The sequence below is a fragment of the Drosophila suzukii genome, chromosome 2R (genome assembly GCF_043229965.1).
Source record: "Drosophila suzukii chromosome 2R, CBGP_Dsuzu_IsoJpt1.0, whole genome shotgun sequence".
In the NCBI taxonomy this organism is placed as follows: Eukaryota; Metazoa; Arthropoda; class Insecta; order Diptera; family Drosophilidae; genus Drosophila; species Drosophila suzukii.
The window spans coordinates 2,374,095-2,387,907 of record NC_092081.1 but is presented as its reverse complement, the minus strand read 5'-3'; the positions used below and the strand labels follow the sequence as shown (position 1 = coordinate 2,387,907).

General features: G+C 39.2%; 1 protein-coding gene and 1 pseudogene across 40 annotated transcripts in view; both read right to left on the bottom strand.

Moving 5' to 3' along the window:
- shot (dystonin-like protein short stop) overlaps positions 1-13,516 on the bottom strand; it is a 70,506-nt gene extending 56,990 nt beyond the window's left edge. For 10 of the 40 annotated variants that reach the window (XM_070994879.1, XM_070994889.1, XM_070994885.1 and 7 more), the window contains exon 1: positions 2,327-2,482. Coding sequence is in view for 10 of the 40 variants with exons in the window: in XM_070994896.1 (XP_070850997.1) it covers positions 12,959-13,055 (97 nt within the window). In the remaining 30 variants the exon portion in view is untranslated. Of the gene's footprint in view, positions 1-2,326; positions 2,484-12,958 lie in introns of those variants that run through there. The other 30 variants (XM_070994902.1, XM_070994907.1, XM_070994908.1 and 27 more) reach the window with 13 other exon arrangements.
- On the bottom strand, positions 5,154-5,602 carry LOC108019551 (uncharacterized; annotated as a pseudogene).
- Positions 13,517-13,813: the final 297 nt, after the last annotated feature.

The window sequence follows — 13,813 nt, the reverse complement described above, 5'->3', positions numbered from 1 at the left end:
AGAAAACGTGCTGGGCGAAATGTATCTACCAGATACGATACACTAGTTTACGTGGTGCATTTGTCGCCAGGGGCGAACGAACTGGCGACGCCTTCCACCAGATACAGCCACATATACCAAGACACTATGGGAGAAGGGCGCGATCGCGATCGCTTCACTTTTACCCGGCAGCCAAATTGAAATTTATAAAGATAAATTGAAACTGAAATCAGACGCAGCTGCAGACACAAAGCTCAAGTAAAAGCGAGCACTTAATTCATTTCTTTCCGCGTCCATTTTTTTCATCAATTTTTTCAGTCTCCACAGTGACAAAACTGTGATCCAATTTGTTCGCGTACTTTCATTTGCAAGTAACAAATAAATCTCTACTTCTGCCCAGGTTTTGGAGATATATTTTTTTGGTGGGTGATTCCATTCAATTCATGAGGTCAGCTTGGAGCTGTATTTCTGGCTCGGACCCGAAAGCACAATAAGTATAAATAAATAAATGCCCAGACACGCAACCAGCTGCGGGCCCAGGAGACGGGTTGTCGCTCTGATTAGATACGAATACTATTATATATACCCGTAGTCATACGTAGATATGGACGGACCCAGTTCTTCGCTCTCCCAACTCATTTTTCATTCAAAGTTTGCGTAGTTTACTTTGGCAGAAGGCTACTTTGATTTTAATCTGAAGATTGTGATAAAGAATCCCTGTTTTTGATCAATTGCATTAAAAAAAAAATGTTTAATTAAAAAATTCGACTACTTTATCTTATAGGTGTTCTATACACTATTCAGACTTCCTGCATAAAACAACTAGTTTTTTTGGTTTACTCAGACTTAGATGTTTTTGAAAAGCATAAAAACTTCGACGTGCCTTCTTATTATTTTCAATATGTGTGCATTGTCTGCTTTAAATTTTTAATGTATTTAGGTAAACGCTGGGCGTTACGTAGCTAGATGACACACAATCATTCTCTGTGTCGTTTTTGTGAACTTTTACTTGAATTTTAGTTAAGGTTTTAGTTTTGGGTATTTCGTTTTTAATTTCTTTGCTGTTTATGTATTATTTTCCAACGTCAACACTTTTTGTCTCTTTTGCTATTGGCATCTTTTACTGGCTGCAGCAAGTGGCTTTCAATAATTTTCACTCGTATTTTTGTTGCTCGTTGTGTTATGGCTTTTTGTTATTGTTATTTGCTGGCTGCTTGTTCCGTGTGCATTTTCCATTCACATGCAAAATTTCACACAGTAAATTCACGGAAAATATTTCCCCACTGCCACTGCCTGAACTTGGCTTTTTGCCTCTCTCTTTTTCCCGTTTCTGCCTCCGCCTCCTCTTCCTCCCCCAATTTGTGGCACAGTTATGCGAGCCGTGCATTTTCTCTCACTTTTCTAAGCCAGGCTTAAACGGGAGAGCCGGAATTAAGTATGCCTGGCATGCCAAGAAAGCCGTGTGTTCGGAACCAACAGGTAAAAGAACAGGGAGTACGGAGAGAAATGAGAGAGGCAGAACGGCGGGTACACAGAAAAAAATAGTTTAACTGTTTGTTTCAAGACTGCTTTAAGGCATAACAGATTGAATTGTAATTGGGGCATTTATTTATAAAAAATATATTTAATTTTTTAAAACTGTGCCACAGAGAAGTGCAGATCTATTTCAATTATACGACAAAAATGCAACTTTTATTGCAAGGTTCCTAACGTTTTTCAGTTAAAGTTGGTGTTTTTGGTGTGTGTAGAGAGCACTGCATGCGTTTGGCATGACTAATTTGTCTTTAAAAAGAAAAAACGAGAATGAAATACAGACTACAGTGGGACTTTGTGGATTTTAGTGCGTGTGAGCAGCGATCAAAAATCCGAGACCAGATCGCCCCTAAAGAGCAATTCAAGCTCACCAAAATCTGAAGAAAAAATCTGACAAAAACTGGTTATTGAATGAAAAGTCAGCCGACGACGAACAACAACAAAAATGGCAAAAACAACAACGCACAACTAAAAAGAAGTTGGGAGAAGTTGAAAATTTCTCGTTTGCGACAGGCAAATATTTAAAAAATGCAACACAGCTGCTGGGTTCTCGTGAACCATCGAGTTTTAAGTTCTTGGTTTCCTCTTGTGAGTTTCTTTATCGGTTGGTTTATTTAGGACGATAACACAACAGCGGCCATTCATGCAGTCGCCGAATTTAGTCACTTATTTATTTTTATAGTGTTTCGGGTCTTTGCTGCTTCAACACATTTTAGCAGTAAAGATAAACGCGGTTGTTGTGTGTAAGTTCCGAGTGTTGTTCCTTTCGGAATATATATTATAATTTTGCACTTTTTTCCGGGTTTCTCCTCACTTGTTAAGGGCCAAGTTGCGTTCGCTAACTGTGCGTGAGTGTGTGCGTTAACAAATTGTTGTTGCCACACCACACACACACTTGTATATAAACACGGTCGCAACGCACGCACACACAGTCACTGGTAAGAGAACGAAGTTCTAGTAGAGAAACGCCCAACCGCTCGGTATCGCGGTTCAAATATGACTGAGCGTCGTTGGGCCAAGCGAATTTACTTGGGTGCTGAGATACAAATGCAAGAGTCGAGATACAAGAGCGAAGAGAGCCCGCAGAGAGAGAAGGAGAGCGCGCGAGCGGGGGCGCGACGGCAGGTGAGTGTGAGTGAGCGGAGCAGGTGTATCGCAGTGCTCTCACTTCAAAGAGCAAGATCAGTTGGCTAACTTGTTGTGAGTGAATAACCGCGCTACTCTGCTCCTCAGCTGTTCATTTGATCAGTTGTTCACTCGCTCTTCGCTGTTCACTTTGATCAGCTGCTTAAAATGGTCCCACGAGGGAATTTATGTGTGCTTGGATCAACCTGTTAACCTGATGTTAGGACCGCCTCTTGGATAAAAGAATAATTCGAATGTGAGCCAAGGAGCGATAGTTTTCTTATTAAAGTAAAGAAATAAGAACTAGTGAACAAGTCAGCGAGCGGGTGATCAAAACGTAAACAAAAACTTCAGATTGTTAGTTACTCACTTACGTAAGTAACTGATTAACTATTTTTCCTCACTCACTCATGAGCAATTCAAAACCACTGCGTGGCCGGTTTTGTGTGGGCAAAAAAGAGCGTGAGAGAGAACAGCAAATATCCGCTCTTTGAGTGGCGTTCGAGGCTCAGTGCACAACATGAATGACCGAAACTGCCACTCTAACACGAGTGCACTAACAAAAAAGAATTAGAATATTATTAAAAATGTTTCATTTTATAATACTTGCATACCCCTACTTCCAATATCCAAAAATATTTCAAAACCTCTCCCATTTATTACAATTTCAGCACCTCATCTCATTTGGATTTCAAATCGTTGTAATCTCTAAACTTCCCAAAAGGGTTCAAATCAAAAAATCTTTAAACCATTATTTTTTTTGAAGTATCCAAAAATATTTCTGAGCCTCTGATATTTTATAAGAGATGTATTTCCCTAAACATTTTTCAGTGTGAGCGGAATAAAAAGAAATTCCTCATATTTGGTCAGACGTTGGCTATTTTTCTGCGGGCCAGAGGAAGCCGCTTAAACATGTGGGCTCACCGAGATGCGAGAATAATAAGTATGAAAGAAAATAAAATAAACCGCTAATGGTCATGGCCGTTAATAAACAGAAAGCCCTAATTTGGCTCTCGTCTTTTTTGTGGTTTATTAGCCAAGCCGCAAAGAAATAGTCATGGAAGTAGAGGGAGACCGCAGATCGACACGCACTTGTAAACAAATTTGGAAACTGCAGTTGAAAGAACTTTGACATAAACACGAACAAGCGTGGCCAAAAAAACATGTGTAAAAATAGAAGAATCCATAAAAATGTAAGATGCAATTGGATTAGAGAGCAGAGAGTCGAGTGCTTTTCGATTTCTTTGCTCAAGAGCAGGCCAAGAGAGCGGCCCGATCAGCTGAGATGCGCATTAACTTTTTCGGGTGACATTAGCTTTTTGGAAAACGCGTTATGAAAATGGAAAGTGGAATGCATACTGCCACGAAAAGTAAAAACGTAAATCGATCTGAAAAGCGGCCATCAAAAACAGCTGTTTCGCTTTCAACGGAAATGCCATGCAGCGGAATTTCAGGCGAAGGGTGTGAGTGAGTAGGAATCACTTGTATTCCATCATCACAGTGACTCAGGTCGAAAATGTGACTAAGCCTTTGTCCATAAATGAGTATCGAATTTTCGGCGTAGGCTTAAGCGACCAAGTTGGCCTTTTTCAGTTCTTAGGCCAAAAAACATACGTAAAACATGGGACAGTCACACCGAGAAAAAGTCACAAATTTTAAAGGAATCAATAAGCTTTGTAAACTTGTTCTATTTTTAACTTTGTTTTTCACGGACATCTAAGTTTTGTGGTTTCTAATTCTTAATCTCAGCATTCGGAAATTTGAGAGCCTGTTTGGCAATTGAAAACGAAGGAACGCTACTGTTGCGGGCCTCGACAACGAGATTCCCGTTAGTCCCTTATCCAATTTCAAAATATACGTATACCCCTTCGATTAGACGTGAAGAATCATAGATGATAACTGATGTTTGCCTGGCTGGGACATCTCTAATCATATTCTTGCTATGGGCAGTGGCTTACTAATCATTACTTACTAGCCAATTCTAACAATTTTTGTCCTGGCAATAGGTATTGCGAAATCAAATAAATAGTTGAACACTGAAAAACTTTTTTTAAAAAAGGGGGTGCGGTTGATTGGAATGATAATGCCTATGAAGCACATGCTTGCTTCGGCCCAAAGCCATGCCCACAAATCTCAAGTTCGTGGCGCCCACATTTTTAAAAATTTGCTAGCTAGCCACTCAAATTAAGCGTTCTCCCTTGATTTTTATTTAAGGTTTCGCATTTTCTCTCAGTGTGGGTATTGTCTTTGGGCCCGCCATCGTTCATTTGCATGTCTCTCAGCCGGGGTCTCAGTCTCGATCTCCGTCTGGGTCTCAGTCTCACTCGAGTGATTCCCGTATCTAGATAATCCAATCCATCCACTCCAACACTTGGCAGTCATCTAGTTTCCCTCTTGGCCAGCCAGCCCACTTCCTCAAGTGGACAACACCCCCAGACAATCGATACATGAATGGTATATCCAAAGTACATATTAAGAGCAACTGTTTTTTCATGCACATGGTGTTTTGGTTTTAATTAGTAATTGGCAATCGCACATCGTTGAGCAGATTTTGAATTACCAGGGGATAAGAAGGGGCGCCATTTAATTGCCAACTAATTGTTATGGCATTTTGAATTGGCTTCTGGCACGCCATTGAGTTTGGAACTTATAAATGGGTTAACAAAGTGGGAGGTGGTGGAAATTTGATTGCCAATCAGCAAGGATTTTCATGGAAAGTTGAGGACTTGGGTTTGATTTGAGACAGGTATTGTTTGCACAAAAATAATGATTTAGCAGCGATTGAATAGTCTCACCCACTTAGTCACTGAGCCGTCGGGCAGCGGCTGCCGCCCATAGCTATTGCTATTACTAAACCGCTGCCCACGCTTACGCCCAAAGTCTTCGGAATTCCGCCTGTCACAACCAACATCCGTCTCAAGGCAACCAGCGCAGCCCCAACCACTTTACGAAAAACTCAACTACAGACTGAGTCTCAGACGCCGATGCAGACAATTTCCCGTTCGGTCGCGGAATGCCGGCAATTGAAATTGCAATCGAAGAGAAACGACAATTTATCCGCACTCAGTCAAGCCAACTTAGTCAAATGAATTAAGGTATATGAATACAAGTTCTTAATTTACTGCCTACGCATACACAAAAAAACATACTTCATATTAGGCAATTCGGAGTAGGCTTTTTCATTTCAATCCAAGAGCATTACAGCACGTTCATCAAAGTTTAACTTAAAAATTCTTATGATTGACATGTAAATTGACATAATGTCAGATGAGGTTTTTCTGATAATTACCAAGTGTTTAGTGATTTTAATTCAATTTGAAACACTATACGGACGCATAGGAAACAAAATGTATAAATATTCGGACACTTTTCTTATATCATATTGCCTTGAAAAAAATACCACCCAAAGCGTCGTTTTTTAATTTTTAAAGCCCTACGATAACTTCTTTGAAAGGGTTTTGGCTTTTTGAATCCATAAGGACATAAGTTTTAAATTTAAACTGGCTTACAAGATATGACCATTATAAATAAAATGATTGTTTAAAAGTTGAACTCGCTATAATAGGTAAGCCAGAGAAACCCAGATGGGTTTCCGTACGTGAAGTCCAAATAACGGTTGCAAAGTGTAACCTAATAAAATGTCTATTTTGTAAAGCCCAAAAGGTATCACATAATAATATACATTTTTTGTTTTTAGGACACGAATAAATTGAAAACATTTTTTGTCTAACACCTTAGATACAAGAAAAAATCGTACCTAAAAATTTTTCAAAACTTTATAGTTTTCAAAAACTTAAAAGCCTTTTTATAAGATACAATTTCTATTACACATTTTAATCATATCGTGCAACAGCACAACAATAAACGTTCAGTCACTATTTATTTTTAATTTTAGGTTGTGTCATATAAATAAATAAATATTACATATATATAATACATTTATTACTCATGCATGAAGTATGTTTAGTCCCTTGCTTAGGGTATTATTAATTCAGCCGGAAGTTTGTAACGCAGGGAAGTCTATGTATATTTGATCAGCATCAATAACCGAGTCGAACTAGTCTCTCAGCTTTAAGGTTATATACAATTTTCCCTATTTTAGGTAGTATATAGGTCGAAACGGACCATATAGCTGCCATAGGAACTTTCGGAAAATTAAATGGAAAAGGAGGTATATTGTTTTTCGGTTTCTGTACTATGATTTGAATAGCATAATATGGTTTAAGCTGCACGGTTATGCTTATGCAGTCATTGAAAAACTCAAATCTTTTTAAAAATAAATAAACTAAATCATTTAAAAAAGTAGTAATTTAAAACAATAAGATTGTTGCATTCGAAATATAATCGTATTTGCCGGCTCTCAATGAAGTCATAATCTGGACTCGAGTTTCTGCAACTGTGGAAATAACCAGACGGATATGTGTGTCAATGTGGCATTTGGCCTGGCTTACTGTGAAGTCACAGTGTAAACAAGTCAGGATGGAATGCCGGCTAAGTGGACTTCCCCTCTTCCCCAATCTCCAAACCGCTGAAAAGTTACACTTTTTCCTTATTCGGCTACGGCTTTGAATGACTTATTCCCCATTTTTGCTGGCTTTGTAAACAAAGGTGGCAAAACGGGAAAAAACAATGGAATATGGAATTCGTGTAAGTTCACTTCACTTCAAGGGTGCCCTGCCCCGTGGGCCCTCCTCCTTTATGGAACGGGTGACCCACTGAAGGCAGGCAGACCCCAGAAGTGAGTGTAGTTACCCATCCCAAAAAAACAGGTTTACTATACAAAGTAGTGGGCGTCTTCTACACGCGAAACAAAAATAACCCCTAACATGTAAAAAAGGTCCAAATTATTGTCCACCCACTACAGGTAAGGAACCTTTTTCATCAAATTAGTTTGTATTGTTTTTAAACATTTGTATTTTTAAAGAAATTTTTCCTAAAATAGTTTGGGTATTGAGTTTTATTGTGAACTGCACAAATCATTTTAAAGTTTGTTTTCTAATGCTTTAAGTAATTTCTGGTTAATTTGAAAAATGGTAAGTTGCTATATAACATATGTTTAAATGGAAACGGCCTATTTTCCGAATAATGACGATTTTTCTTTAAGTGTACGTGGCTTGTTGTTTACTTTTATTTGCGTGTAATGTCATTTAAATGATTGCTCGATTGCTGACAAAGGCCAACTTGTTTCGCAGCAGTGACGTCATGGTCACTCCACCCACACAGAAATCGGAAAAAACATCGCTGCGATATATATAACAGGTCATAAATATCCATAAAGTGATATTGGCTGGAGCTGAGATCATTGCAATTTCTGTGAAAGCCACAAAAGCAGGAACGCCTTGAATGAAACTCCCACAGCGCGAAAAAGTAATGCCACTTGATCTAGCGAAATAAAAGCATTGCACAACATCTGCTGGGGGATATGTATATAACTATCTTCCCCTCGATAAAGTATCTTGACCTCGCATAGCCCGAGTGTCTCATTTCGTGGCTGTTGATCGTCACTGGCAATTAGTAGCGTAATTAAATATTTGTGTACAAATAAATTGTACGAGTGTGCCTGCGTACATTTTTATATAGATTTTATTTATAACCATGTGCCTTCGGCGGTCCTTCGCTTTGATCCAAAGTTTTGTTTCTCATTTGGAGTGGACAAATTGACACACGAAATTGCTTATCTTAATGAGTCAGAAGAGTCTCTGGGATGTTTTGGGGATGTAGGGAGGACGGGGGACCCGAAGTGGGGGACAATTGTCTGGGAAAGGTGCCATATGGCGTTTTCAGCCTTCGGGGGAGTTAGATACCGAGATATTTACTGAATGTGCGTTTGAATATTGTTCACGAGTATCACCTGCCAGTCAGGAAATCAATATGTTCGTTTGGATTCAAATGCTACAGATTTATTTATGTATCATTATTTTTATTTTCTTGGCTTTTCAATTAAATACGATGATTGAAACTTTAATCGTCGTTTTTTTATTTCAAGAGCGGCATTTATGAGTTATTTAGGGTATACTTTCGTTAACTTATCTAGTACGTAATATGAGTTAATTCATGAAAAATGTATTTTGATATTTATGTACACGGTTTTTTTATGTTATTGAATTTTAAAATAAATTGAGTAAAGAAAAATGTAAAAAATATTTTTATATGTAGATACTAAAAGAGCTGTTATCACGTTGAATTAGTAACCATTGTGGGATCTAAAAACTGTTGTTTCTAGAAGTTAGCATGGTTTAAATTGTTTTAAAGTCGATTTTATTAGCATTCGAATAGACCAAACATTCTCTTTGAGCCATGCAAAAACGTTAGAACACTAAATTTATAGACACCTGGCAAATACACATAAAAACATCCACAACAATGTAGGGAAGATAAAAAACCCAGGATTCATTAGATTCCATAGCACTTAAAAATGTCATAACTCAAGACGAATAATTACTAAAATCAGTCGCTGGAAATAGAGAGATAAACATACGGAGAGTGGGGAAACAAAGCGAACGAGAAATGCAAATTGAATTGAAAACTAATTAGAGATATCTATACAAACACAAGCCCACCCAATCGAAATACAGACAAACAGCTGCAGAACGATATGGAGACACAAGAACACATAACGACAATTAAAAATCCAAAAAGCCAAAGGAGAATCGCCGAAAACAGAGAATGCGAATACGAAATACGCCCAATGTCACAAAGAAACAGAAGCAGAAGATAGCAATTGGAGAATAAAACAGACTATAACAGGGAAACAGTTATCAGTTTTCAATTAACAACATCGTGTTATGTCAGCAGGCGTATCTGTATCTTCCAGATACAACAGAAAATGTCAAAAAAAAGTATTTCACGCGACAAAATTGCTACCTTTTTTGATTTTTATAAGAAACTGATGAAATTATATTGGGAAAGTTTGAAAAAAAATCAAGATCAGTTTTCTTTACTAATTCTTTAAAAATCTAACATTCGACCTAGTTCCGTGAATGTCATTAAAATACAACTCTGTTGACTTCCTTTTGACAACTGTACTTCCGGTTGCGGCCGCAGCCTGTTGCCGGGCTGATTTGCCCATTAAAACCGATCGTGTACGTAAATGTGATTGGAATATCTAATAGTTTTCAACCACATAAAAACAGAACACAGACACTTGCCAGAGTTATTAATGAAATCTGTGCGATGCAACCCGGGGATTGGCGTCGCCCCTCCACATTTTTCGATGCGATTTTGGCCAAGCCTTCTGACAAGCTAACGAAAAAGTTCGATAACGATAACGCGGTATCGAGCCAAGCACTTCAAGACGCTGTCGATTAATGGTAATGGGACAGGCCCGGTGATAACACCAACCTAAAAATAACTGCTGTCGAATGCTGTCAAAGTAATCCGAAAACAAAATCAAAAATGGCTTGATTCAGAGTATTATAGCCTGGCCAAAAACTGAAAATGTTGCTTCATACCCACACGCAAACGTCTAAATATTCAAACACCAAAATTGGTTCACTCTGCGCAGGCGTAGCCAAAGGTAAGAAAATCAAAATGAGAGAGTAATGCTTAAAAATATACCAGCAATTGTAAACAGAAGACCGTAAGCTAAAATTATTTAACCCAGCCATTACACATCTCTGGGATGATCCAAAGCAACGCGTTTGAAGGGGCGTTGTACTGTTCATTAGCTAGTTGCCAGTCTTTTTTCAAACAGTTTCCAACTGTTTGTAGGCAAGTTTTCCGCTTTCCGTTACATGCATTTGGCCAAATCGTGTGTGGGCTAACTGGCTCAGGGCTAATTAAAACTCAGCGGCAAACAACGAATATTACGGGGAACCACACAAAACTTGATAGAAAAAGAGCGAAAACTCCATCAGAGGGCGCAAAACTTTTCATTTCGCATGTGAAATCGGATTTGGGTTTGGATTCGGCTAAGGAATGGGAACATGGGGGCACATTTGTGGAGGTGTCCCTCTCGGGGTCTTAATCACAGACATCAATCTCACTTTATAAATATATCCAGCACATGCACACAAACTCAAAGCTCGTTAAGGTAAAACGAGTTTTGTTTTCAGTTTCATTGACGATCTTGGGCGTTTCTAACTTATTGAATCAAATTCAATTGAAAGTAATTACGACTGAACGCTGACGCATGTTACTTATCATGTTAAAATACTGCATCTCAAATAATAAAAGTATTATTTTTATTATTACTTCTTCTGTTGCATTAGTCCAAACCTATATAAAAGAAAAAAGGCTAAAGTCGATGGCCTCGACTATTAAATACCCGTTAATCAGCTAACGGGAGTGCGAGAGGAATGGATGTATGCTTGCAGCAAATCTGCTTTTTTCACTAACACACCTAGAATACAGCGCAACCTAGCGCCACCTAGGCTATAACGCCCCTAGCGGCTTGGTGGCGTATTAGTGAAAACAGCTGAATTGCTGCATGTGGTGGGCAATCTCGGTAGAATTAGCAAAATATTGATTATTATTTGGTTATAATATTCTAATGAATGGCCCAATTTTTGGCATGCATATTGATAATTAGAACAATATCTTATTAATATTTTTACAAAATCATGAAAAATGTGGGCGCTAGACTGGTTGGTGTTATGGTAGAGTGGGCGTGGCACCCTGCTGAAACAAACTTGCGCTGCGCAGGAAGTCCAAAAATCTTCATGCCAAGTCCCAACATTCTAGCTCTTATATGTAGTTTGCGAGATCTCAGCGCTCATACGGACAGACTGACTTCTATCTGTCAAATACTTTCCAACGAATCTAGTATACCCTTTAACTCTACAAATATCGGGTATAAAAACTAACAAAAAATTGCAGAGTCAGAAACTCCAGACCTCTATTTGGAGGCAAGCAAGGGACCAAAATCGTAAAAACACTGCTACTGATCTAAAATCTAATATATTTCAGTGGGCTCTGATCCGACATTCTTTCTCTCCTCGACCATCCCTTGAACTCCTCTCCGTCGGAACCTTATAATAGACACCGCCTGGGCACAATGCGACAAGTATTCAATAGACTTCGCATTCTGCCTCCATTTGCGTTCTAGCCTTTTTTATTGTGCGGCACTAACAATGCCCTCAGGCTGCGACGGCGACATAAATTTCGATTTTTCAGTTGCCATTGCAAAATTGCGAACGGAGGGATGGGGAATTTATCTAGTACACAGTTCTGTGGGCCGCAAAAACTCCGTTGGCGGAACAGAAATAGAACTACAAGTGACTGACAGACAAAACAGCAAAGCTGGCACAGAGACGGGATGTGCAGGCGGAGGCTGCAACCGTTAGCGTGGAATAAGCGCATAATAACGCTGCGTCGATGAAAAGGCAGCAAAGCGAGTGGAAGTGCGAGCACAGTTTGGCGGGCACTGCTGAATGCTAAGTGCAATGAACCACCGGGTGGTGCAGCTTTGGGTGGGCGAACGTTCGAGTGGGGCGACCAAATATTTGTGCAACATATTGCCGTTTGAGTGGAGCTGTCGGCCGGGGGATTACCTCGACTGCGTTACACTGCTCGTTTGTTTAAGCAATCATATTTTGTATCTCAGACCATTCTCTTTTACCACAAGCATCCTGAATGTTTGTTAATTGTTGAGTTCACAGAGAAAACTATCCAAGAACATTGTTCTTGAATTGAGAACATTGTTCTTGAATTGAGAACATTGTTCTTGAATTGAGAACATTCGTTCTTAAAAACCTTGTAAGTACATTTTGGTATCAACATAAGAACGAAATGGAGAGAAGAGAAAAGTTAAATTGAGTTTATTTAACAACTTTTGATAAGTATACACTAAGGAGCCAATAAAAATATTTTTAACTTAAAAATTTCGTTCTTTTTTTAAGAACATTTTCAACTCAGATGAGAACGTCAAAAATTTTCCCTGTGTACAATGATCGTTCGCTGAGTGGCAACATTTAGTATATTGTCAGTAGCAGAGTATGCTTTTAAAACAATATTTAAGTTTTAGTTATTGAGCAATTACTTACATATACTGAATATATTTATAGTAAATAAAATTTATTTAATTTGCATTTGACTGTTGACAAAATGAATATTTAAATAATTAATAATTAACTAAAATTTTTTAAAAAATTTGTTTTTGACGATTGATTAACTCTCTGCTGGGGAACTACCAACTATTTGGAAAGCGGTATGCGTTTGACACGAAAAAGCGAAGATCGATTAATCAGCAGATTAAATGTACTTGCAGGACGGACAAGAAACGGCCCTTAATTAGCCTCTGCAACTTTCCCTTCACCAGCGACCACTGCAGTTTCCCAATGGACATTTTTACTCGCACAACTAATGAAATTTTTGGACTCACCTGCTATGCGGAGAACCGCACGATCCGCCGGATCCAGCTGCAGGATGCTGAGGGGCTTGTCCTTAGCCCATTCGCTAAGGGATTCGCGATCCATCATGATGTTGGCGGCACTCCCCGTGGACGCATAGATGCGGCGTCGCTGGCACAACTGCTGCTCCGACTGGTGCAATCGCGGCTGCAACTGCAGCGTGGGGCACGATGGCGACGGTGAGGACGGCGACGGGGATGGTGAGTGGTGGTGGTACGGGTGGTGGTGATGGAGACCGTGGGATCTACCGCCTCCGACGCCGCCGAGGAGTGCCGCCTGCGGGGAGTGGGGCGACTGGGGGGTGGAGCGCGAGCGGACGTAGTTGCGGGGGGACGCCGTGTTTGCTGTTGTTGTGGCTGCGTGGAGCGGAGGACGGATGACGGATGACGGAGCTCTTCAGAATTCACGAATGTGTTGCTGCTGCCGCCTCTTTTTCGTTTACCCTGGTGGCTGCGACGTTCCCTGCACTTAACCTTAATATTTTAACTAACTAGAATTCGCCTAGCAACATATTTGCTAAATTTTAATACTTTAACTGGAAGAAAAATAAAAAATATGCATATAAATAACTTTAGGTATTGCGAAGTAAATATGTTTTCGGTTGATTTTATGAATCGCAAATATTTTGCCCAATTCTCTTAAGATAACCCGAGTTCCTGTGAGTTTATAATAATTTTGTTGCCATTTAAAATGTTATTATCCTTTACTAATTAAGTTTTAAATAATATTTATTAGAACGGAGTAGAAGCAGCCACATACACATTTTGCTATCAATTGGGTAACTACTACTGTACATAAGCAGAACATTTTAGAATTCTGTGTAATCA